At 43.1% G+C, this 26211-nt stretch overlaps 3 protein-coding genes across 4 annotated transcripts in view; 1 reads left to right on the top strand and 2 right to left on the bottom strand.

Moving 5' to 3' along the window:
- Positions 1-10031: 10031 nt before the first annotated feature.
- LOC116992631 (taste receptor type 2 member 40-like) lies at positions 10032-12248 on the bottom strand. The gene has a single exon (XM_033052441.1). It carries the CDS (start codon positions 11123-11125, stop codon positions 10190-10192), a length of 936 nt encoding a protein of 311 aa, XP_032908332.1. The 5' UTR covers positions 11126-12248; the 3' UTR covers positions 10032-10189.
- Positions 12249-14648: 2400 nt separating this feature from the next.
- KEL (Kell metallo-endopeptidase (Kell blood group)) overlaps positions 14649-26211 on the top strand; it is a 38880-nt gene continuing 27317 nt past the window's right edge. The window contains exon 1 of one of the 2 annotated variants that reach the window (XM_033053038.1): positions 14649-14745. The gene's annotated coding sequence lies outside the window, so the exon portion shown is untranslated. Of the gene's footprint in view, positions 14746-25637; positions 25654-26211 lie in introns of those variants that run through there. The other variant, XM_033053035.1, reaches the window with a different exon arrangement.
- Positions 16076-17032, bottom strand: LOC117011612 (taste receptor type 2 member 40-like). Its single transcript, XM_033087035.1, has one exon. It carries the CDS (start codon positions 17030-17032, stop codon positions 16076-16078), a length of 957 nt encoding a protein of 318 aa, XP_032942926.1.

Raw genomic sequence — 26211 nt, forward strand, 5'->3', positions numbered from 1 at the left:
TTCATGGCTTGATCTTGGCTTTGTATGGATTGCCTGGACTGCTGGCTTAACCTTGCTGCTGTTGCTGACCTATTCTGGAGCTTGTTTTTGTTCAGGTACTATGGGATTGCAACTCTTGTGACGGTCTTGCCTCATGCCTGGTTTGCTGTCAGCTTCAGTTCCTTGCTGACCTTCCCTTGCAGAGCATCCTGCTTCTGCTACCCAAAACAGAACTCTGAAAACCAAAAAGTCATTGTCACTCCATTGGAAATGTGGTCAGGGTGGGGAAAAAATCCCACTACAGATGTGCTAATGAGAGGTAGGTAAAATATCCATTATCATGTTTGTTCCTATACTGAGGTTCAGTGGTTTCACTTGGCACTATTCTTTGCTGATTGATGTCCACCAGCTGAATTCTCACTGACATTTTAAACCCACTCCAGGAAGCCTTTAGAGTAAGGTCTCTTTCTCAGTGTACAGGCACTTGATGACCAGAGCCTCTTTTATGGGCACTATGTCCATGTGGCCAGGTACACGCCAGTGACCAAGGATGTTAGAACAGACAGCATGAAAGAAAATTACCTCACATTGTGCTAGAGAAGGCTCAGGTAAGATACTGGGAGAAAATTTTTCACTGTCAGGACTGTCAAGCACTGGGACAGACTCCCCACAGTAGTGGTTGAGTTACCTTCCACAGATTTATTTCAAAGATATGTAGATGAGGCACTTGGCCACAGGCCCTTAGGTTTATCGCTAGGTTAATGGTTGGACTTGATGATGTTAACATCTTTGCTAACTAAAATGGTGCTATGATTCTGGGAAAATTGACTTAGAAACAGCAGAACAACTCTGAGATATTTTGCTTAAGAAACTGAACACAAAACGATGCACTGGATTTGGAACAATACAAAGAATGCCTTCAGGAATGATCAGATGAATATAAAGTCCATTTTACAGTCAAAGGGTAATGAAGAGACTTCAGAAAATTGTCAGCCTAACAAAACAGACTTTTACTTCTAAGTATTTTGAGACAGGTTAACACAAACTGGAACAAGGACTATATAATGTAAAGAAAAGCATAAATTGTTATGAAGACATTTAAGACTGGATGTCACCAGGAGGTTTCTAACAATGAGATATATTCAAGTTAGGAGAGAAAAAGATCGCAATTAACATCTATTAGATCACTTCTTACTAGTTAGACTTTTAGTAGAATCAAGCTGTTATTATTAATAGCAGATAACAATTCATACATTATGCTCAGTTATTGCCTCACACTCAGGCACTTTCTGACTGTTACCTGGTATCACGACGTGCTTGTGGCCTTGAGAGACTTGAGAATCTTGATGTTCTCAATTTTTCTGTTCTTGTGAATCTGCAGGACTGAGAGTCTCCTGACCTTATGTACTCTTAGGAGAGTTTCACTCACCTCTCAGCACCTACCCATTCTTTCTTTGATCTGGTTTCTGGTATCACATGCAAAGGCCTTGTTCATTCATTCAAATTCACCCCATGTGGTCTTTTATGAGAGAAATGCAGAGCCACAGTTGATCCAAAAGTCATCAGGTGTCCCACAGGACACTGTCCTGCCCCATGATTTCATCTTGCAGCAGTAATCTTTACCTCCAATCCCTCTGAACACAGTTCTTTTGTATCTATGGGAAATTTATACCTTTACTGCTACACATTGAAACACAGAATTTTGAAGTACATCACTCACTGCAAGATAACTAATAGACAAACCACTCTTGCCCAATTGTTTCAATTCAGAGTATGAACCTTTTGTACAGAAGGCTGTACATATTTCTGAAGGCTTCCTCCAGGTCTTACGACTGTCAGTCCCAAACGCCTGTGAAAGTGAGAAAGATAAGTACACCCAATGCATGTCTTGTGGTTTGAAGTTAATACAGGCTGCTTCAAAAGTTGTTTTGGGGCTGTGTAAGTACATGTGCCTTTGAACTGCCGTTATCTTTAAACAAAACATAGATGGAGTTAAGAGATGAAGGTAATATGCTAAGTGCTAAGGTAAAGTTGGGGCTGCCTGAAGGAAAACAAGCAGTTAGGAAGGAAACCACTTTCTTCCTTATGCAGGCTGTGCTGGAGGGATTTTGAGTTTTAGAGAAATGAGATTAGCCTGTGGTTAAGATAAACCTGAGCTTTGAGACGGATTAATCTCTGTATCTCAAACTGACAATGGTTTAAACATACATCTGAAATGAAGTTATCTGTAGTGGTATTTACCTCATGTCATCTTTATGAATGATTTTTTCAAAATCTTCCAAAAGATAGTTATATATTTAATGTCTTGTGAGCCCAAATGCTTTTGGAGAAGTGTCTGTCAGAAATTTTTCAGCAAAAGTATCACTTGAAGAAAGCAGACGCTAAAGAAATACTAATATTTGACAAAATTTGGTTTCTGGAAGACTTTAAGTGTGAGCCAATATGATTTTTATTGCAAGAAAAGATAAGATGTTATTCAGTTACAGAATAAACTGTATTTTAATCTTATGACCCATTGAATGAAGAGTTAAACAAATTGAAAGTAAAATTTTAATGACTTCTTTCAATTGTGGTCTAAGGTAGATGTTTTCAGTGCACTTCATCTGAGACATTTTAATTTATACATACATTTATACAGGGTGTTTTTGTGACTCTTGTTCCTTTCTGTATCATTCTTCCTTAATAATTTAAAAATCTTTTTATATGATTCTCTGTTACTATTTTTCCCCTGAAGTTTTCTTAATTCCAAGTAATCACAGAATCACTATTTATTCAAACCATGTGTATTAAAATTAATTTGGGGTCACTGTTAGGACTTCATGATAAGTGTGCAGTCAGCTAATAGTGGAACAACTGATCCAATGGCCACTGAAAATTTGCATAAATTATGGCAGATTATGCTCTGACCTTTGCTTGAGAGAATTGTGAGGACACATCTAGTTATTAATTAAATGCCAGCATCTCAGTTCTCAAAATCAAAATTATTCAAGTTTCAATAGGAACCAGGTGACATGTATGTCTGTGTTTATCTCTTCTTGTAAGATAAGATTTCTAAACTTTTCCTCTGAATATTTAAATCTTCCATGCCTGAATTTGAAGGCACAAATTAAAAACAGTGGACCACATCTCTGATAGCTGGTCTCCAGACCCACAATTTCTCCAGACCAAACCAGCAAAACACCACAGCTTAAGAAAGGGATTTCAGATGTGATCTGAGGGATGCAAATCACTCATTAATCAACATTCTACTGCTGCTTGCAATGTTTGCATATTTACAGTAGTTTCACGAATACAAGCCGCACGGATTATAAGCCGCACCCCCGGTGCCTCGACAATGTTGCTGTCTTTGTCAATAGATAAGCCGCACCCCGAATATTAGCCGCACTTTCGTTCGTCGCGAGAATCCGTGCGCAGCTTTCACAAATTGGCCAATTAGTAAGAGGATCGCGGCATAGCGGGCTTTACTGGCTCGGGGCGGGGCCAGGCAGGCTCGGCCCGCTCATGGTTGCCGACGGGGCCGGGTGGCCCAGCTCAGCGCCACGGCTCGGCGGGGCTGGCCGGGTGGTGCTGCCGCCGCCGCCGGGCTCGCTGGCCCCCCTCTCCCGTCAGCACCGCCCCGCTGCCGCGTTCGCTCGCCCGGCTGGCAGGGCTGCCGCCGCCGGGCTCGCCGTCCGCCCCGCTGCCGCTTTCACTCACCCCGCTGCCGCTTTCGCTCGCCCCGCGCCGCGCCTCGCGAGCGCCGCGCCCGCCCCGCGCTGCGCCCGCCCCGCACCCGCCCCGCGGCGCTTTCGCAGCTCGCGGCGGCGCTCTCGCGGCGGCGCTTTCGCGGCTCGCGGCGGCGCTCTCGCGGCGGCGCTTTCGCGGCGACGCTTTCGCGGCTCGCGGCGGCGCTTTCGCGAGCGGCGGCGCTTTCGCTCGCCGGGCGGCGCTTTCGCGAGCGCCGCTTTCGCTCGCCCCGCCGGCAGGGCTGCCGCCGCCGCCACCAGGCTCGCCGGCCGCCCCCTCCCGTCTGCACCGCCGCCGCGTTTCCTTGCCCTGGCCGGCACTGCAGGCCCCCGCACCGCCAGGCTCCCCCATGCTGCTGGCCCCGATTCTGCTGGGCTTCCCCCGCTGCCAGGCAGCCCCACCCGCCGGCCTTCCTGCTTCTGCCATGCTCCCCTGCACTGCTAGCCCCAGTTCTCCCGGGCTCCCCCGCCCTGCTGGCTCAGGCTCTGCCGCCCGCCCCCAACACTGCTGGCCCCGCCTCTGCCAGGCTTTCCCACCTCTGCCGGGGCCGGCCGGGCTCCAGCTTGGCTTGGGGCTGCCGCGGGCTCTCACTTCCGTGTTGGCAGCTTTTAGAATTTTGTTAATAGATTAGCCGCCCCGGAATATTAGCCGCACTTCCGGGTTTCCACCAAAATTTTGGTCAAATCGGTGCGGCTTGTATTCGTGAAATTACTGTACTTCCTTCAGCACTGGTGATCATTTATTGCTAATAATTTAAATATGTTATCCTTTTAAAATTAAATTGCAGGTTACTATGAGTGTGTGTGTGCATGTGAGATGGAAAGACAGAGGAAATGATGCAAGCTAAGTGTATTTGCTTTGTGAATATCTATTTATTAATTTAAAATGTGTGGTAAAAAATAGCCTCTTAATTAAGACATCGAAGTAAATACTTTTTGTGCTCTTTCTGCATGGCAGGATCTTCTGTCAAGGAAAATGGAATTTGCAGTAAACATGTCTCATGTCTTGATACATAAAGTAGAAAATCTGTTCAAGAGTTGCCAGGTCTGCAGTTATGTATGGCTAAGTGAATCCTTAATTTTTCATATTTGGAATATAGAAGAATGACTATATTTTTAAAGGCAATAATTTCAGCACTGAAAATATAAGCATCAGATGTGATTAGTCACTTTTTAGGAATGTTTGGAGGGTTTTATAATTTTTTTATTATGCAAAAATGTATTAGGCATATTTTCAAGATAGTATGTTAAAGTTATATGTCACATTTGACAAGTATCATCTGTATATAGGCATTAATCAAACTAAACCGGGATGATAGTATTGCTTTTAAGGTATATACTCAGAAAAAGACAAAGATGTGGATGCCCAGGAAAACCTCTAAAATGCAATAGGATTTTCCATTTCTCTTACCTGAGGCTAAAATGCTTTGATTGTAAAAGCCTAACCAGTAGTCACAAGGATGTTAACTACAGTGAATAGCTGTTTGCATATTGTTAGTTGCTGCATTTAACTCTTTCTATGTTAAATGAATAGAACCTGTGGATCATCCTTCTTTGCATTTCCATATTGTGCCCAGAAAGAACAGGCAATATAAGAATCATGAATTCAGTGCAAGTTGTGTCAATTAAACTGCATCAGCTTTGTGACTGTTGTCTGAAGAGATTTCAACAGAAAAACTGAGCATCATACACATAGAATAGAGTCAACCTAGGTATTACCAATAACCAGGCTATGGAGGTTGTATGAAATTGATTTGGTAAAGCAATCCCCTTAGGGACACATAATGTGTCCTTATGATCCTGCCCCTGACTGGAAGGAATGTGTCAAATGCTAAAGACTCTGATGATCTTGCTTGTCCAGGGGTTGAAAATTGTGGTGACGTCCAACATAAATGATGAAGAAACTTGGATGCTGAGATAAAGCAAGAGATAATTAAGGAAAGCTACACCAATTAATTCATTAATTAATTCCCTTTGCACTACTGGTCTCTTGCATTTGTACCCAGTTATACAATAGTCTACCTTGTTCACTTTTTCTCTGACCCTTTTGTTCCCTTGGTTCTGTACCAAGAGTGTGTGTTATGTTCATCTGCCCTTTCGACTCTCTTCCCACTTTTGAGAGTGCAAGTTTTTTCATGTGTTATTCTTATGCGGTGGGATCTTCTTAGTGTTTGTTCAGAGAAGGCTGGAAAAGGATTTGGTAGGTCTTTCCTCTTAGATTATTTAGGCTGTTGTCTATCACTTCAGCTTTTTACTGGCTGTGGTGGTTTATCCACCACCCCTCCCTTTTCAGACCACGCTGTGATCTGAGAAATGCTCGCTAGGCCTCGACCTTGCTGAGCAGCGCCTGGGCCCGGCTCCTCTTGAGCTCTTCAGAAACTCCATCTGCTCCCGGGAACCCGCGCTGCCTAATGAACTCCTGCATGCTTTATGAGCAGCCTCGGAAACTGTTTTTCTTCCTTACCCTCACACTTTCAAAGAAAGGATGCTGACCTGAAGTGTGGCCAGGTTGAAGCATTGTTATGATTAAGACCACTCACTTGTGGCCTATAAACAGGGGCCCAAAAGGAGACTCTTGGAGCTCTCCTGGACTGCAGCGGCTGTGACCAGAAACCTCCCTCTGAGAGGGGCCTCTCAGAGCCAGCAAACTTCCCTTTACTGCACTTGGAGATCACCGAATCTGGGCTGATAGCCCTGCTCCTCGAGACCCCTTTGCCCATTGAGGAGATGCAAAGGCATATAAAGTGAGGATTTTGTTACCTTTGAGGGGAATTGTTCACCGGTACCTTGCACTGACACTTTGTCTGTGTGCATAGAAGTGTGCATATGCTATGGCAGAATGGGAGAAATGCTGCTCTCTTAGGTGTTTATCCCTTAGATATATAGGTAAGTTAGGCCTGTAACTTTAAGTTATAAGCTAAGTTAAATGCTGTTGAGTGTTATTCCTTCACTAAATTTTAAATTTAAGGTATAATTTAAATTATGTTAAATGCTATTAAGTTTTGTTCCGTTGCTAAAATTGTCAAGTTTAAGGTACAAGTAAAGTTTAAGTACTGTTAAGGTTGAGTGCTGTTAAGGTTTTAGGCCATTTTCCTTTCTATCCTTGCCCTTTCTATCCTTCTATCACACACAATGAAACACACACCTAAACACATATACACATAGATAGTTCTTGGTTCATTTCTGTTTTGATAGAGTGCATCTTGTTTGATGCTTCCTTACCCTTGGTGTGCCTTAAACATCTAGTAAGTAGTAGAGTGAACCTTGCCAATGAACTTGTCATGCTGTTGCTTAGTATTAAGTCTGATTTTTACTGATACTCTTGCTGGTGATTTTTTAAGCAGTCTCAACTTCAGTTACACTGAATAATGAGATTTTCTATTCAGATCTCTTTTTTCCCCTGTAAAATAAGTGAGCTGGGAATCCATGATTGTAAGATATACTTGTAAATACATGCTTTCTCTGACTGTGGTGAAAAAAAGCAGTGATTTGCTGACAACTCCCTTAAGCAGAAATTTCCTTCACATTTTGAGCAACTGATGTTAACTGCTCCTGGGCTTTCACAAACACATATATGATGTCATAGCTGAACTGAAATTTCCACTCATCTTGAATTTTAGATTAATTCAACACACATTTACATATGTGTGCAACTACTTGAAGATAATAGAATTTTCATTTTTCAACTCTGAGCTTAGTATAGTGTTCCATTCCATTTCATAGGATAGATGAAAAAAATTCAAAAGCTAAGTGCAGGTATTTTAACGTCCCTTCATAAGAGAAATTTACTGTTCTAAGAGATTTCACTGCATAAGTAAAAGGTGCAAAAAGAGCTCAGTGAATTGGCCTGAATAAACAACAAAATTTAGCTTGCGTAAGACCCTTGCAACCTGACGGCGTGAGTAACACTTACAATTTCCATGCATTTCTCAACAAACTAAGCCCCTCTGAGATGAGAAAAAAGGAATTATGGTGAAGAAACTGTCCATTTAATAGATGTGTGTTTTGGTGTTAGATGCTATCCAGATAAATATTCCATTACTGCCTTTCATTTCAATATGTACATGCAGAGCTAATAAAGGACCATAATAAAATGTGCCCAGTTATCAGCTGTACATTTGCTCCCAATTCTTAAATCATGTTCTGATGGGCATGGAAAGCAGAGTCAATCAGATGTCATCCAGAATTTCAGTGATGAAAATTCCAGGCATGCTTATGAGAATACAAATCAGAAAAGGATCCTGTAGTCATCTCTCATGTAGATATTTACATGTCTTGTTTTGAGCTAAGGATTCTAATCAAATTGTTGGTTTGTTACTTGGAAAAGACTGTGCTTTAGGAAATAAATGGGCACTACTGTCTTTCTTTGAATTGCTCACTGATGACTTTTTTCTTCATTAAATTACAGTAATACAGAAAAGTGCTTTTAATGGAAAGGACGTTGTTTCAAATGCTGGCCTTATTGTTTTATAGTATATGTGAACAGTTTCCTAGAAAATTTTGTGAGCTTTTTCCTGGATGCTCAGTGGAAAGGGGTAAAAGACAACATGATTTGCATGATGTCCTTATGGCAGTGCTAGAGCAGGATGAGCTTTGAATTTTGTTTGTTTCCTGAATTGGTTCACTGTACAAGACTTGAATTGAGCTGCCATTGCAGTTATGTGGCATAGGTGTGTGTGGAAATAGTTCAGATGTTTTGGAAGTGTCTGATTACATGACTTTCAAACCTTCTTCAGGTTGCAAACTGGTAGGACTAAGGTCACTTTTGGATTAGAAAGAGAAGAGAGAAAAGAGAGATTGCCTGCTCTCAGACAAGATGCATGTCTTCAGAGGATTGTACTCCCGGTAACTGTGATTTTCCTACTAATTACAGGGGATTTTATTTCCTTTCCCAGAACAAATCCTTATCAAACTAATCTTATAATTGATCCAATAGAATACAGGGACTTAGTAGATAGTGTATATAATCCATGTTGAAGATATTTTTATTCATATGGCAATAGTGCTGGTCATTTACAGATGGAAAGGTCTTCCACATGACTGACCCTATGAGCTGCCTTCCCATATTTTTGTCAGCTTCCCTTCTTAGATCCCCAAATTCATGTTAATGAACTGGTAACTATATGGTTTAATTTAATGGAAAGGGAGCTTCAGGAGGCACATGTGCTTAAAGAGGCAGGAAGATAGCACAGGAGTGGGTTTTGAATCTCATGTGCATCAGGAATGTGGAATAATGGAATGTTAAGCCAAATTGTGTGAGAGCAGCTGTTCAGGGTGTTCTGCGGAGCAGCCGTGTGCCCCAGAGCTCAGCCAGGAGCAGGACAGCACACATGGACAGTGGGTTGAGCACAGCCCACATGTTGTGCTTGCTGGTGTGGGCAGAGAGCTGAGGTTTGTTCCCGAAGGCCAGTGACGGGGGAGCAGGGAAGGGCAGAGGATGGACCAACTCTCCCAACGCAGGTGTTTCATGGTGCTGAGCTGAGAACCAGCATGTGTCACTGGTGCTGACAGCGGCATGTCAGGGTGTCACTGCCATGTGCTGAACTTCCTGCATGTCTGTTCAATGGCATTAAAAATGTTCCTGCAAGCCACTGTGAAACAGTTTCTCTCATGAGGGGAAGGAAGACTCCAACACAAGTTATCCTTTGACTTGGTATTTCTTTGAAGTTTAAAACAGAACAATTCAGGAACAGACTCAGATCAATTACGGGTACATTGCTTCAAACACATTGACAACATCCAAACCAGACACATTGAATCAGAATGGGCTTAGTGAACATAAGGCTTTCATCATGAATGTTTCTGTGACAGTTGCATTAAAAGTGTGTAAAATCCCACTGCAGCTGAAAAGAGTTCTGAAGCTGAAGTCCTAATGTACCAAGAATATATTGAGACATTTCCTATTAGCTCTAATCACAGGATTTTAGCGAGTCCTCCAATGCATCATTTCACTGGGAACGCTGACACTGGTCACTGCTTGAGCAACAGCAAGGAAGTTCAAAAGACTGTGTCTTTTTTTACTGAACCATACTAGAATTTTATAGACACCTTTAGAGTCAACAAATATTTTTTCCTACAATTCAAATGTCATTAAATATTATGAGTAAAATATTCCCATATTACTCGGAATTCCTAAGCATCCTCATTAGGAGCTTGTAGTAATCTCAAACAGCATTCAAGCATAATATGCCCCAATTAAATATGAACATGCTTGTGATCAAACAGGTCTGATCTGTTTGTCTCATGAATTGGTAACATTAAGCATTTCAAGAGATTACATTCTGGTCTGGTCTTATTTTTCTTCCATCTTAGAGAAACTGTGATTTTCAAGGAAAGAGTAAATAGGAGACCATTTCCACCTTCTTTATAATCCCATATCAGTGACCTAATCTAACCATTTCAGCTTCTATCTTTTTATAACTCTTATGGTTTCAAATTAGTTCATCTGCAACTAAACTAGGAAGTCCAGGATAAATCACGATCTTTTACATGGATGCAATTCTGACAGGACACTTTGTGTCATGCCAAATCCTAGCTGTCAGCTCTTGGAATTTTGGATTGCTCCAAATTAAGACTATGGAGTGTCCTGTAGGACAGGCAGCCATTACAGCTATACATATGGATCTTGGGGTGCTAAAACGTAAAAATAATTCATATAAAAGAAAAGTGAAAGCTATAAAATATGTAATGTACAGGATAAGGAAGGAACAGACTGACTTGATGGCTTTCATATGGGCCTCTAAGCTGGGGTCCCTGAAGCCACTTGCATTTTGCTGCATCCGTCTGGTGTGTGTCCACAGAGACTGAATCAGCAGAACACTTGAAACAACAGACAGTATTAAAGGCATACCTATACCAGCATTACAGAGAAGAATTAATAAATCCAAGCTGTCTTTCCTTGAGGTTCTCATTGCTGAAGAATTTGTCATAGGTAGAGGAGCAGTGAAGTTGTCATGCACGCTGTAGACATCCCAGGCGAAGGGAATTGCTGCTGTGAAGGAGCAGACCCATGATCCGAGCAGCATCCAGGGCATGAGCCTGGCAATTCTCTGCTTCAGCCAGATGAAGAAAGACTGTGTGAAACTGGCAACCTTGATACAATAGAAGACACTAAGCCAGGCTCCAAACCAGAGGCTGGAATAGTTCAGAAACATATAGACAGTCTTGATAACTACATTTATATCTTCTTCAAAATAGGAGGGTTCACAAAATACAGTTAAGAATAAATCCAGTATAATCCAGCATTGCAATGTAATTCTAGATGAACTCAGAGAGATCACGATCATATCATATGGGGGCCATGTTTTGCTCCCAATGCAGCTTGATGAACTGGCAGCCAAGATAATTCCATTTCCTAGAATTCCTGCCATTGATTCAATTATAGCAATTGATAGAAAAAGATGAGCAAAAGATGACATCATTTTAAATGAGGAGCTCAGAATTATTACTCAGCTTCACCTGGGCCCCTGAAAGCCTCAGTTCTGTCAGGCACTGTCAGTCCCAAGGAGCTGTTGTGGGGCAATGCTCACCTATTTATCTCAGGGGTAGCAGTATGCTATTTTGCGTATTCTTTTGGGGGTTGATGTCTCAGCTGATTTGTCTAAACATGCAAATTGAGTCAAGATTCAATTAACGTAGTTTTCATTTTGGTGAAAACATTTGCATTGCAGTGGTGAAGGGATTTGCGCTGGAAGGGTTGTGGAGCAGGTGAACTGTGGTGTTTACAAGTGTCTGATGTCCTGCTTTACATGTCTAGATTTGCTTTTTCTATCTGATGCCTTCATGTCTCCCTTCTTGAACTATTATGGCTTGCAATTTTATGAGAAATACTTGTCATAGCATCTTCTAATTTAGGGGCAGATCCTTTGCTTTATCAGGTGTTTTCAAATTTCTTGTACAAGGAGGGTTTTCACACTTTTTTTTGGTGTATGGATATTTTTAAGCCTTTTACTTATCATTGTGTGCTTGCTCGGAGTGTCCCAAAAGAGGACAAGAAAAATCTGTGGCAAGATAAGCACAGAGAAATGGAAAATCATGTTACCAGGGTACTTGACTTGCCTATTTTTCACAAGTTTCCTGAAAAAATGCCAGAATTGACAAAAGAATTGACAATCTGGCAATATACAACATCATATACAGGAGTAATGACACAACTATTAATCAAGTCAGTTTTGCTCCCATATGGAACAAGCATACCTTTAAAATTCTGTTATACTTGCTAAAAAAACTGAATTCAAACACTTTCCACATCTGAAAAGAAAAAGGTGAGTGGAGAGGCTTGGGTTCATTGAAAAATTTCGGGACTCACGTTCTTTTTTGTAGCCTAGAACACAGAAGGCAACACACAAAGGCTCTCATAAATGTTGTGACACAAGTAGCTCACAGTAGTACAGTAAGAATCTGTGGGCAGTGATCAAATGAGAAATTTTTAGACATTTTCAAGGTTTTTTCTTTGGGTAGTCTGCATTTCCCAATGCTTAATGTAATCTATGACTGCCTAGGTCAGTGATCAAACCTTTTTGATTATACATCTGTAGGAGTAAAACTTTGTGAGCATTACAACTCAGATATATGTATATTTGTTTATATATTTCATACATATACTATTGTATGTGCTATGTGCATGTTACGTAGATACTGATATACTGTAAAACACATTCAAATAAAGAATGAAATAAATCAAGATGAAATAAACACTATTTTAAAAACTAATTTATTTGAGTATTGGTAGAAACTCTTTTTCTGTTCTCATAAAAATATTATTAAGAATTATTATTAGTGAAAACAATGTGATCTGATATGTTTCATTACTTTCTTAGACACTGGGTTTCTTACTTTGTGGCACAGTGATTCAAATGTCTGGCTACACATTCAGTTTCTTTTTATACTTGCTCTGAATGGCTTTCCCCCTATCACATCTGCAAAGTTCTTTGTTGAAGGAATCTCCTCCAGGCAAGGCAAAGACAGTGAAAGCACTGTCAGGCCTGCAGTCCACCCACATATGAGCAAGGATAGCAGATAAGCTCTGTGAGGACAATTAGGGACAGCCACAAGGCCAGGGATTGCCAGACATATCCAGAGTGATAAGACACATCCAAGATCAAGCCAGTAATTCCAGTCTGCAGGCCAGGATCAGTATCCAGGTTAGCTAAGTAGGTGGAAAGGCCCAGGCAAAGCTGTAGCACAGCTCAGGGAGATCTCAAGGGTGAACACCCAGCTTAGAAGCAGCTCCAGAATGTAGCAGGGGCTAAGCCCCACTGAGGCTTGTCCCAGTAATGTGCTAAAAGGTCAGGCATTTGCACTGTGGAAGTTGGCCCTGAATCGAGGCAGCCAAACCCCCAAAAGCAAGGCTTTAATTTCACCAGAAAGCCCATTCATAGCTTTTTGTCTTCCTCTGTCCCAACACACAGAAAAGCAATATATCCTGGCACAAGGCTTTTTCTTTCTTAAAATCATGTTTGATTGGCACTGAAGATTGAGTCCATTGCATGTTGTTCAGAATTTCAGTGATGAAAATTCCAGGCGTGCTTATGGGAATGCAAATAGAGAGGGGTCCTGTAGGGATTTCCCATAGATATTTGCATTTCTTGCCTTGAGCTAAGGACTCTAATCAAATTACAGTAATTTCACGACCATAAGGCGCACCAGACTATAAGGCGCATCCCCCAGGAGCCGGCACATTTCGCAACTTTGTAGATCAGATAAGGCGCACCGGACTATAAGGCGCACTTTTTTTTTGCAGCGAGGCTCCGCCCCCAGCTCCCCCCGCGCGCATGCTGGCCGAGGCCCCGCCTCAACCCGGCAGCCATTGGCCCCCAGGCCTGCCTGTACCTGGCAGGGCTGGGCTATGCCCGCCACCGCTCTGTGCAGCGTCCCCAGGGCCGGGCTATGCCCGCCGCCGCTCTGTGCAGAGTCCCCAGGGGCCCTCTGTTCCAGGAGTTCCCTGGTGCTCTGGGTGTCACGCGCTCCCCAGCGCACCGGGAACCCCACACTGCCGGCACACTCCGGGAGTCCCCTGGCACTCCGGGTGACCCAATGCCGGCAGGCTTGCCCCGTGCCGCCGCTGCCCTGATTCCGGTTGCTTGCCCCCTCCCTGCGCGGTAGCCGCTCCGATTCCAGCGGCTTTCCCCCTCCCCGTGCGGCAGCTGCTCCGATTCCGGCGGCTTTCCCCCTCCCCGTGCGGGGGGGTGCCCTGATTCCGACGGTTTTCTCTCTCCCCGCGCGGCAGCCGCTCTGATTCCGGTGGCTTTCCCCCTCCCCATGGGGGGGGGGGCGCCCTGATGCCGGCGAGGCCGTCCCAATGCCGGCGGGCTCGCACTTCCGGGGTGGTAAATGTCACAAATTTGTACATCAGATAAGGCGCACCGGACTATAAGATGCACTTCCGGTTTCGGGGGAAAACTTTAGTCAAAAGGGTGCGCCTTATAGTCGTGAAATTACTGTATTGTCTTTTCACATGGAAAAGGCTGGTTTTTAGAAAAAAAAAAGTCGGGATCTCTTCCTCTGAATTACTCAGAGAAGATTTTTAAATCTTTAAATTCAAGAAGGTGTTTTTAATAGGAAATAGTTTTTCCCTCTTAAAAGGGTTTTCCCCTTTCCCTCTTAGTTCCCTAAATTCATGTAAGTGAACTGGTTACTGATGGCCGTTGTAATGAAGAGATGGGTCTTCATGATTTGCATGCATGAAGGCAAGAAGCTGTTTATTAATACACAAAGCAGAGTTTATATACCATTTCAGTTATTGCTAAATAGAGTGCACCAATAATATTTGTGCAGCTAGACTATATTGCTTAATTATAACTAAGTAATATTGCTTAATCAATGCCTCGCTCTAAGCGAACCAGATACATAGAGTATTTTGCACGATTCTCCATGAAACAGCACACTAAGCACCTTGTACCAAGCACTCTTATCTCTTACATTCCTTTTTCAGAATCCCGCTAATGCTAGCCAATGCAGCCTACTATGGCTCACACATCCATGTCAGTTGCGACAAGCTGAGCAAGGCTCATAGTTCTGTTCACTAGCAGCATTCCAAAAGGTAAGTATTAGATATCATTCTATGGAAAGGGAGCTTCGGGAGGCAGATGTACTTAAAGAGGCAGGAAGATAGCACAGGAGTGGGTTTTGAATCTCATGTGCATCAGGAATGTGGAATAATGGAATGTTAAGCCAAATTGTGTGAGAGCAGCTGTTCAGGGTGTTCTGCGGAGCAGCCGTGTGCCCCAGAGCTCAGCCAGGAGCAGGACAGCACACATGGACAGTGGGTTGAGCACAGCCCACATGTTGTGCTTGCTGGTGTGGGCAGAGAGCTGAGGTTTGTTCCCGAAGGCCAGTGACGGGGGAGCAGGGAAGGGCAGAGGATGGACCAACTCTCCCAACGCAGGTGTTTCATGGTGCTGAGCTGAGAACCAGCATGTGTCACTGGTGCTGACAGCGGCATGTCAGGGTGTCACTGCCATGTGCTGAACTTCCTGCATGTCTGTTCAATGGCATTAAAAATGTTCCTGCAAGCCACTGTGAAACAGTTTCTCTCATGAGGGGAAGGAAGACTCCAACACAAGTTATCCTTTGACTTGGTATTTCTTTGAAGTTTAAAACAGAACAATTCAGGAACAGACTCAGATCAATTACGGGTACATTGCTTCAAACACATTGACAACATCCAAACCAGACACATTGAATCAGGATAGGCTTAGTGAACATAAGGCTTTCATCATGAATGTTTCTGTGGCAGTTGCATTAAAAGTGTGTAAAATCCCACTGCAGCTGAAAAGCATCTGGAGGCCCCAGTTCTGACGTAACAAAAATGCAGTGACACAGATCAGTATTTCAGCAAGAACAGGAAGCTCAAAAGATCATGTCATTCTTTCCTGAATCATACTGGAATTTTATAGACACCTTTAGAATCAACAAATATTTTTCTAGCGTTCAACCAGAGTCAAAATATGATCAGTAGTATATTCAGAAAATATTGGGAATTCCTTAGCATCCTCATTAGGGGCTTTTAGTATTCAGAAACAGCACTCAAGCCTTATATTCATAAAGAAAATGTGACCATGCATATCTTAACCTGGCTGTGCTTAACCTGGTTTGTTCTGTTAGTATCATGAATTGCAACTTAAAGCATTCCAAGAAATAACATTTTAACATGAGTCTTGGCCCTGTTTCTCTGCTATGTTAGAGAAACTGTGGTGATTTCCAAGGAAAGTACAGCAGATAGGAGACAACTTACAGATTTATTTCTAACAAGACTCACACCCAAGTAAAGCAAATAGCCATGTTGTTCATTATTCCAGATCAAGGCCCTAATCTACTCATTCCAACATCTCTTTATACCTGTGATGATTTCAATTTAATTAATTTTGGATCTATACTAGAAAGTCCAGGCTAAGCCACTGTGTTTTACATGCAGGACAGTTAATGCGGTGCCAAATCCTAGCTGGCAGCTCTTGAAATTTTGGATTGCTCCAAATTAAGACTAAGGAGTGTCCTGTAGGACAGGCAATCATTAAAACAAGAAAGATTGTTTCTGCATTGCTTAAAGGTGAAAAGCTGTGGAATAAGATGACATGCACACAAATAAAATATATGATGTACAGGATAAGGAAGGAACAGACTGACTTGATGGCTTTCATATGGGCCTCTAAGCTGGGGTCCCTGAAGCCACTTGCATTTTGCTGCATCCGTCTGGTGTGTATCCACAGAGACTGAATCAGCAGAACACTTGAAACAACAGACAGTATTAAAGGCATACCTATACCAGCATTACAGAAAAGAGCTAATAAACCCAAATTGTCTTTCCTTGAGGTTCTCATTGCTGAAGAATTTGTCATAGGTAGAGGAGCAGTGAAGTTGTCATGCACGCTGTAGACATCCCAGGCGAAGGGAATTGCTGCTGTGAAGGAGCAGACCCATGATCCGAGCAGCATCCAGGGCATGAGCCTGGCAATTCTCTGCTTCAGCCAGATGAAGAAAGACTGTGTGAAACTGGCAACCTTGATACAATAGAAGACACTAAGCCAGGCTCCAAACCAGAGGCTGGAGTAGTTCAGAACAGTAAAAATTGTCTTCGAAACTGCAAACACGTGCTCGATATAACTGGAGGGTTCATAAAATATAGTCATTAATAAATCCAGAGTAGTCCATGACTGCAAAATTAATCTAGATGAACTCAGAGAGATCACGATCATATCATATGGGGGCCATGTTTTTCTCCCAATGCAGCTTGATGAACTGGCAGCCAAGATAATTCCATTTCCTAGAATTCCTGCCATGGATTCAATTATAGCAATTGATAGACAAAGGAGAGCAAATGATGTCATCATTGTAAGCCAAAAGATCTGAGTTATACTCAGCTTCACCTGGGCCCCTGAAAGCCTCAGTTCTGTCAGGCACTGTCAGTCCCAAGGAGCTGTTGTGGGCAATGCTCACCTATTTATCTCAGGGGCAGCAGTATAATAATGTCATTTAATATTTCTGCTGTTTTACATGTTGTTTTGGGGGTTGATATCTCAGCTGATTTGTCTGAGTATGCAAATTGGGTCAAGGTTCAATTACATGCTTCCTATTTTGGTGAAAGGATGTGCATTGGAAGGATTAAGGAGCAGGTGAACTGTGGTGTTGACAAACGTGGGTTTGCACTCCACTGTCTGATGTCCTGCTTTACATGTCTAGATTTGCTTTTTCTGTCTGATGCCTTCATGTCTCCCTTTGTTACTCTGTTATCTATTTAGTGTTTCTGAGACATACTTGCCATGATGTCTTCTAATACTGGGGTAGCTCAATTTTTTTCATCATATATTTTCAAATTTCTGCTGCAAAGAGTATTATCATGTTTTTATTTTGTGTGGAGACTTTTAAGCACAAGTATCCTTGCATACTTGTTCTGAGTGCCCCAAAGGAGAACATTAAACTTCTGTTGGAGGATAAGCACAGAGAAAAGGAAAATAATTTTACGGAGTACCTCATTAGTCCATCCACTGAAGCAGATATCCACACTGCAGCCTGAGAAGAGACCCCCTGGCATCCTGTGGAGATCCCATGATAGAGAAGGCTATTGGCAGGGGCTGCAGCTTGTGGGGTTCCCATGCTGAAGCAGTTTGTTCTTGGAAGATTGTACCCACTAGAGAATCCCCCCTGCAGTCCCCATTCCCTGCTCAAGGAGGGAGGAGGTGGAAGAGTAAAGAGAAGTGGATGGGGAGAGGAAAGGTTTCAGGTGCTGCTCTTTCATTCTCACTCCCCTAATCTGTTATTGATTGGCAATAAATTAAATTATTTTGCCACGTTGAAGGAATCCCCTCCAGGCAAGGCAAAGACAGTGAGAGCACTGTCAGGCCTGCAGTCCACCCACATATGAGCAAGGATAGCAGATAAGCTCTGTGAGGACAATTAGGGACAGCCACAAGGCCAGGGATTGCCAGACATATCCAGAGTGATAAGACACATCCAAGATCAAGCCAGTAATTCCAGTCTGCAGGCCAGGATCAGTATCCAGGTGAGCTAAGTAGGTGGAAAGGCCCAGGCAAAGCTGTAGCACAGCTCAGGGAGATCTCAAGGGTGAACACCCAGCTTAGAAGCAGCTCCAGAATGTAGCAGGGGCTAAGCCCCACTGAGGCTTGTCCCAGTAATGTGCTAAAAGGTCAGGCATTTGCACTGTGGAAGTTGGCCCTGAATCGAGGCAGCCAAACCCCCAAAAGCAAGGCTTTAATTTCACCAGAAAGTCCATTCATAGTTTTTTGTCTTCCTCTGTCCCAACACACAGAAAAGCAGTATATCCTGGCACAAGGCTTTTTCGTTCTTAAAATCACGTTTGATTGGCACTGAAGATTGAGTCCATTGCATGTTGTCCAGAATTTCAATGATGAAAATTCCAGGCATGCTTATGGGAATGCAAATAGAGAGGGGTCCTGTAGGGATCTGTCATGCATGTATCTGCATTTCTTGCCTTGAGTTAATGACTCACTCTTGATTTGGGGGTTGATAGCTCAGCTGATTTGTGTAAGCATGCAAAATGGGTCAAGATTCAATTACATTGTTTTCTTTTTGGTGAAGGAATTTGTATTGGAACGGCTATAGACCAGCTTTCTGGGGTTTATAGAACTGTGGGTTTTTACTTGATGTCCTGCTTTGGTTTACATGCCTAGATTTTTTTTAAATCTAATGCCTTAATCTGTCCTCGTCTTTCCTCTGTCATGTCTTAGTTTATGAGGTCTCCTAATACCAGAGCAGGTCCTTGCCTTTAGCAGATGTAATAGAATATTTGCTAATAGACTTTGTGGGCATGTGACAGCCAATTAAATTCAACCCACCACAGGTATAAAGGATTTTCATTGTTTCTTCCCTGTCATTGCACAGTATTTTAAAGGTTGTAGTGTTTGAAAGTCTTGTTTTTATGAAATGAACCAAACTGATATCCTGTAGCACCTTTTGTAGGTCTGGCTCCAGTTTCCTTGCTGTAAAAACTGGTCTACGAACATTGCAGTGAATGAATTCCAGTAAATGAATTCCAATTCAATGAATGAATTGGTGGAAACTTTACCACCGAATCCTTCTCTTATGCCAGTCAAAGCAGCTGTTCCACAGCACAGCTGTTCCTGATAACATTTTTATTAAAGAAATAATTTACTGAGAATTCAGCTTCTGTGGTACATCTTCCCTTCAGTGGTTTACAAAAGGTAGCTTTTAATTTATTTCACTATTGTCCTGATTTAGGGGACAGGTTACTGCCAGAAGAAAGGCAGGAGCTTTTCCTATAATGGAGAGTGAAAATCCCTCCCCTTCCCAGTTTACTATAATTTGGAAATTAAGGGGCTCTCAGGCAAAGGCATGGGTTTAGGAATAACAGTTCTTTACTGACATATCTACAAGACAAACAAGAACAACATCAGCTATGAAAAAATCGGTGACAAAACAGAACAAGACTCAGTCCCTTTTCCAGTCACTGACACTCTTCTCCACACGGTCCCGGTGGATAGCGGGGCAGGGTGGGCCCCTCACAGCCACAGCAGCAGCAGCAGGAGCAGGGAGGCGGAGGAGCCGTGTCCCAGGTGGGAGGAGGGTGAAGGAAGACTCTTCTCACTGTTTTTTGGTCCCAGTTCTCCACGGTGGTCTCAGAGGCAGGAGACTGTAGCAGTGCAGGGTGCAGGGCAAATCCGACCGCAGAGAAGAAACCTCTCTCCTCAGCGTCGGACCGGCGAGTTCGTCCCCAGCTAGAAAAAAACAACCAGCCACCCAGGTCCCCAGAACCCCTGCCACCCATTCAGCCAGCCAGCCAGCCTCCACCCATCCCTTTTGTCTTGAGCAATTAAAAGCTAAGGGAGCCACCCGAAAGACTTAACATGATAATGGGAAAAATTCTCCACAAAAGACAGAGAGTAAAACCCTCCCAATCCCCAACAACTATTGAAACAGAATTTGTCAAATACCTTAATCTGAGGCATTTTAGAAACATTTGTACTTCCATCCATCTACTCAGGAATCCTCTTCTACTATGTAATTTGTACTGATACTTGTCTCTTCAAACCTTCAGAATTTTCTATGTGTCTTCTAACAGTGTTTGCTGACAAAGCAATGCATTTTAGTTTGCTGCTCTATGGCTTTCTGTGTATTATCACAGCAAGTTTTAGCTTTTATGACAGGAAGAATAAGTGTTTCCCTGGAGCTGTGTGACATTTTCTCTTTTTCTGTGAAGCAAGAAACCTCAAAGAGGCTTCTCTACGCATTGGCCATTAGGTTTGATGAAATTTTGTGAAGTACTGAATTAAATGTCACCTGGCTTGAAACATTGCTGAAAAAAATGTAGAGGTTTGTCTCTGTGCTCTGGATGCTTAGATTTTAAATGTCTTGCTAATTCTGATGGTTTCATAGTGACATTATCAAAATTTTCAAAGCATTCTCAAAGTAAAATTTTCAAGTACTTCCGGTCCATGTGATCTGCATGACCAACTGTGTGTTTGAGTAGTCTGACCGTATGCTTTTGTCTTTCTACAGATCACAGGGTGATTCAGTCATAGAATGGTTTGGATTGGAAGGGACCTTTCAGATCATCTAGTTCCAACCTCCCCACCACGGGCAGGGATACATATCCAAGGAGTCTGTGCTCAGCCTCACTCCCTAGCTTGACTTCAAGAAAACAGAGCCATAGCATCCATGCATCATCGGGATAACGGGTTCATCCACTTTCAGCAATACAGCCCATACATGACAGAATCTAAGTACAATAGCAAGTATAGAGACTACTCTAACAAATATCATAAATACCATCTCTGCTGGAGATGTTTCAACCGGATAGGTTAGACATTTAATGAAATTATGTAACAATGGAACAACATCGGTTAGTAGTTATTAACATACTACAGTACCCTCCAAATGTTGTATAATTAGAGAATAGGACACAGTTTGCAGTCAGCAAACTGCTTACAGAAATAATGCTAAATTTAGATTTGATTGGCGATTAGTAAATTGCAATTCATACCATATTCAACAAACTAGAGAACTTGCAGTTGTTTCATGCAACTTTATGTTATCCTGGTAACCCACGTCGGGGAATGACCTTTGTTTCCATGGCTAAGAGACCCAGGGTGACTCATAAGATTCTACTCACTGCAGACCTCAAAAGCCAGGCCAAGTCTAGCCTGTCTGGCAATGGACTGACAGTCTGAGTGACACTGCTGCCATCCCAGCTGCTGGATTTCATTCTGCTGATGTATTCACAATTATGGTCATGCTCAGGAATTATCTAGAAAGTACTGGACAAACCTTTTTCTTCAGGACGAGTCAGAGGAAGATTCTAATGGGTGGATAATTCCTTTACCCTGTGGAAAATGACCATCCAGTTCCTGGGATCATATTGTGCTGTGCACTTTAGTGGAACAGCAGGAAGTGACACATTTTGACCTGAAAAGGGTCAGTTTGAGGTTCTATGTAGTGATTTCATGCCAGTCACTGTCACCGTATTACATTCTGGTTGCCAACACATCAGAAGGTGCTCCATTGCATTTTGCAGCCTTACTCACTTGATGCTGATTGTCAGGCACCCAGTGTGAGCCCACAGTGCAGATGGAGACAAAAGTCTCTCAGGCCATCCTCCAGAATGTCTACTCACGAGTCAAAATCAACATCAGAGATCAGATGAGAGCTAGCTGAACCTGAACACCCCATCCTCATGGAGTCAACTAACAAAGTACATATATATCCCCATACACAGTTTTTAGAAAGACTAAGTAGTCAACTAGAAGCCTATATAGAGAAGCTTAGTAGTCAACTATTTCAAAAGCTGCTCAACATGCTGTAAGCCCACAGGGAAAATGATGGTTGAAGCATAGATTACAATGGCCATGTCAAGGAGCAGCAGGAGGAGCTGTTCCATAAGGAAAGGAGATCCAAAAGTCAGCATCACCACAAGGCAGGCAAGAATGGGATGTCAAGCATGGAGTCCCACCTTCATATGGGCAAGGATAGCAGAGAAGCTCTGTGATGGGTCAGCCAGCAGTCCAGTCATACCAGATGTGTCCATTGTGATAAGACATCAAGCCAGTAATTTCAGTCTACAGGCCAGGATCAGTATCCAGGTGAGCTAGGCAGGTAGAGACACCCAGGCAAAGCTGAAGCACAGCTCAAGGGTGAGCACCCAGCTTAGAGGCAGCTCCTGAAAGTAGGGGGCGCTGAGAAATACTGAGGCTTGTCCCAGCAATTTGTTTTAAGGGTCAGTCAGCTGTGCTGTGGAAGTTGGCTCTGAAACTCAGAAGCCAAAACCCCAAAAGCAATGCAGAGCCCCTAACTATATTTACCATAGCAGTACCTGGGAACTTTATCAATAAGTCCTTCCCAGTACAACCCTTTTACTGTCTGGTGGCAAAATGAATTATATCAGCAGTATTCAACACAAGTAAATTCAAAGGGCTTAACAAAGAAATCAGAATTAACTACCACAGTAGATGGGTACAGTAATTTCACGACTATAAGGCACACCCTTTTGACTAAATTTTTCCCCCGAACCCGGAAGTGCGCCTTATAGTCCGGTGCGCCTTATATGATGGACAAAGTTGCGAAATTTGCCAAACCAGAAGTGCAAGCCGCAATGGGGGGGCGGTGCCGCGGGAGCGCCGAGTTGCGAAGGGGGGACAGGAGCTGCAGGGGGAGGGAGGGAGCTGCTGCCGGCCCCGACCCCGGCAGAACAAGAAGCTGGGCGGCGCCACCCTGGGCGCGGGGGGAATGAGAAGTCAGGCAGTGCCGGCCCTGGCCCGGGCACGGGGGAAGCGAGAACCCGGGCAGCCCTGGCCCGGGCGTGGAGGGAACGAGAAGTGCGAGCCCGCAACAGCTCCAAGCACAACCCACCCAGCGGTGGCATCAGAGCAGCGGCGCCGGCCGAGCCCCTGTGGCCACCAAAAAGCGACTCAGCGGAGGCCCTGAGGCTGCTGAAAAGCGGTGGTGGCGAAGAGGTGGCGGCGAAGCCCCTGCAGTCGCTGAAAAGCGGTGCTGGCTGAGCCCCTGCGGCCGCCGAAAAGTGGCGGCGGCACGGCCCCTACGACCGCGGCAAAGCGGCGACAAGTGACGCAGCCACGGGAAAGCAGCGAGAAGCGGCATCGCTGCTGCTGGCCGTGGGGAAGTGGTGACAAACGACGACGCTGCTGGCCACGGGGAAGCCGGGACGCAGAGCGGTCGCACACTGGGAGACAGGAGCCATGCCAGGCAGCGCCGGGGGCGGGCGGGAGTGCCGGGGCCCACTGCACGGGGAGGGTGCCTGCGGCTGCGTTTAAAGGCTACACCGATCTTTGAAAAATGTTTGCAAATTGAGCACCTGCCAGTAATTTGTTACTTCGTTGTGCACCGCGCGGCTCCTCACTGCAAAAAAAAAGTGCGCCTTATAGTCCGGTGCACCTTATATGATCTACAAAGTTGTGAAATTTGCCACCTCCCAGGGGTGCGCCTTATAGTCCGGTGCGCCTTATGGACGTGAAATTACTGTAGTTAAGTACATAAAGTAGTTCAGTAAATGTCTAGAGAATAAGTATACAGCACTCTAATCTGGTTTACTAGGAGAACAACCAGTGGATTCAGGAAAGTGGTTCTCTTCACACTTTTTAATGTAGTATCTGGAATATTGCATCCAGAATTTGGAAGGGAATTTTATTTTTCTGGGTGACTGGACACTACCAAATCTACACATAACACCAGCTTAGCCTGACCACAGGGTTTTGGAAGACACATTCAGAATTTGAAATCAATTTGGCAAACTGGAGACTGATGAAATATGGACAAATGCCTACAGATATGAATAAACACATGCATATATAAATTTGTGAAGAAAGTTGTAATAAAAATAAATGCCATGCTGGGAGATGCAAGCAAAATTTTTTGTTTGTTTTATAAATTAAGGCATTGTACTCTTGTATGTAGCTCTAATAAAGTTGTGTTGGAATTGGAAGCAACAACCTTTTTTAGTTTAGAAAGGGCTAACAAACATGCAAAAATAACTCTGAAGACACAGGAATAAACTTTTCTTAAAGTGCCTTATGGAGAGGACAAGGAGTGCCTGGTTTCATAATTACAAAGCCAAATCCTTTTTACCATTTGTATTAAAACTTAGAGAAAAAAAAGTCATATATATTTTCATTGCAAATTTTTTAAAAAGGTTTGAACAAGAAACTGCAGGAGTGTCACAGGGAAAGCTGATCCTGCCTTGGAGAACAGAAGTGAATGAAAACAAAGCTTATTCATCTAACTATACAGAAAACTACTAAAAATACATTTGTTTCCATTTAATCAGTCTAGGAGAAAATCTTTCCCAGCTAATTTGGCTGTTCAGTGAACCAAAGTGTTTGGTACTTAATAATACCTCATAGTCACACAGGAAATGATTTAGTTCCGTTCAAAATATGCCACATTGCTGGGCAAATGCAAACAACTCCAATTTACAGCTGCACTGGCAAGTTACCTGATGATGCAAAACTACATATTACAACAGAATCAAAGATACAAATGGAATTTGAAATCTCCAGAATCCTGAATTTAAGCCTCAACTTCCGAGAAACAGTGCAATAACTGGAGATACCGAGGAGGATGAAAAGGGCAAGAAGAAGAGACATAAAATGAAATTGTGGTGGAAATACAGAAGAGAGAACTTGAGGGTTCTGCTCAGGAGAGATGAGGTGATTTTAATTTTTTTTAATATATCAGCCTTTGATTTCATAAGCATTACTTTGTGATATTGCAAAGTATATGAAGAGATTTAGTATCTAAGTGGGATCTAAAACACAAATGGGGACAGGAGATTTAGGGGCTGAACCAAAGAGAATTTTTGTGACTGATGACATTTCACTGTCTGGTACATATATGTAACTAATGGTAGATATTATGAATTTAAGTACAGTAATTTCAAGATTGTAAGCCACACCATTTTGACTAAAATTTTGGTCCCAACCCGGAAGTGCAGCTTACACTCAGGACCGGCCAATATATGAACAAAGTTTGAAAATTTCCCAACGCAGAAGTGCAAACCCGCAGCAGCCCAAAGCCAAACTAGAGCCCACCCAGCCCCAGGCGGTGGGGCAGCAGTGGGGCAGCGGTGGGGCAGCGGCAGCACTCCCTGGCCCTGGGCAGCCCGGCAGCGCTCCCCACCCTGCCCGGCCCTGCTACCCTCCCTGGGCCATGCCCTCCCCTCACCTGGGTAAGAGCAGAGCCAGCAGGTTTAATAAAAGTGAGTGATTTTTCTCTGTATATTTTTTAGTTTTTAGACTGCGTTTAAAGGCTACCCCAATCCGTGAAAAATGTTTGCAAATTGAGCACCTGCCAGTAAACCCCACAATCGTGCAATTGTTACTAATTCGGTACTTTGTTGCACACAGGTCCTCGCTGCGAACTTAAGTGCTGCTTATAATCAGGTGTGGTTTATATACGGTCAAAGAACGAAAAGTTGCCAACACCCGGAAGTGCGGCTTATAATCAGGTGCGGCTTATAATTGTGAAATTACTGTATTTTTTTCTACCAAAAAAAAAAAAACTTAAAAACAATGTCTTGCTGATACCTTCTGAAGTATTTTGGATGGCCATGAAGTTAATATACTTTTGAAATTAGCTGTAAATGCTATGCTTCCATATAGTTTCTTGTTGCAGCATTACAGTTAAAATGCACATTTTGAGACATAAATCTGAATTGTGGTGAAGTGGTTATTGCATTGTAACATTCATGATTCAAGTGATTCTGCACCAGAAGAATCTAGATGTGAAATATAAACAATGCTGTGTGATAGATCCATAATCTCTGAAATTCAATGCTATTTTCACCTCACATACATAATTTAGGTTATAAGGCTTTGTTCTATTTTGCTGTTACCAAGCACAGCAATTAGCTTGAGTTTTTTCATATGTAGGTACCACTCCACGTCTCACACAAGGTTGTCTTTCATCTGAATTATATCCATAAGGCTAATATAGTAAAGCACAGGACATAGCTTTTATATTATGAAATTCACCACTTTTGATTATGTTGCATATGAAAGGGTAT

The sequence above is a fragment of the Catharus ustulatus genome, chromosome 2 (assembly GCF_009819885.2).
Source record: "Catharus ustulatus isolate bCatUst1 chromosome 2, bCatUst1.pri.v2, whole genome shotgun sequence".
NCBI classification, from domain to species: Eukaryota; Metazoa; Chordata; class Aves; order Passeriformes; family Turdidae; genus Catharus; species Catharus ustulatus.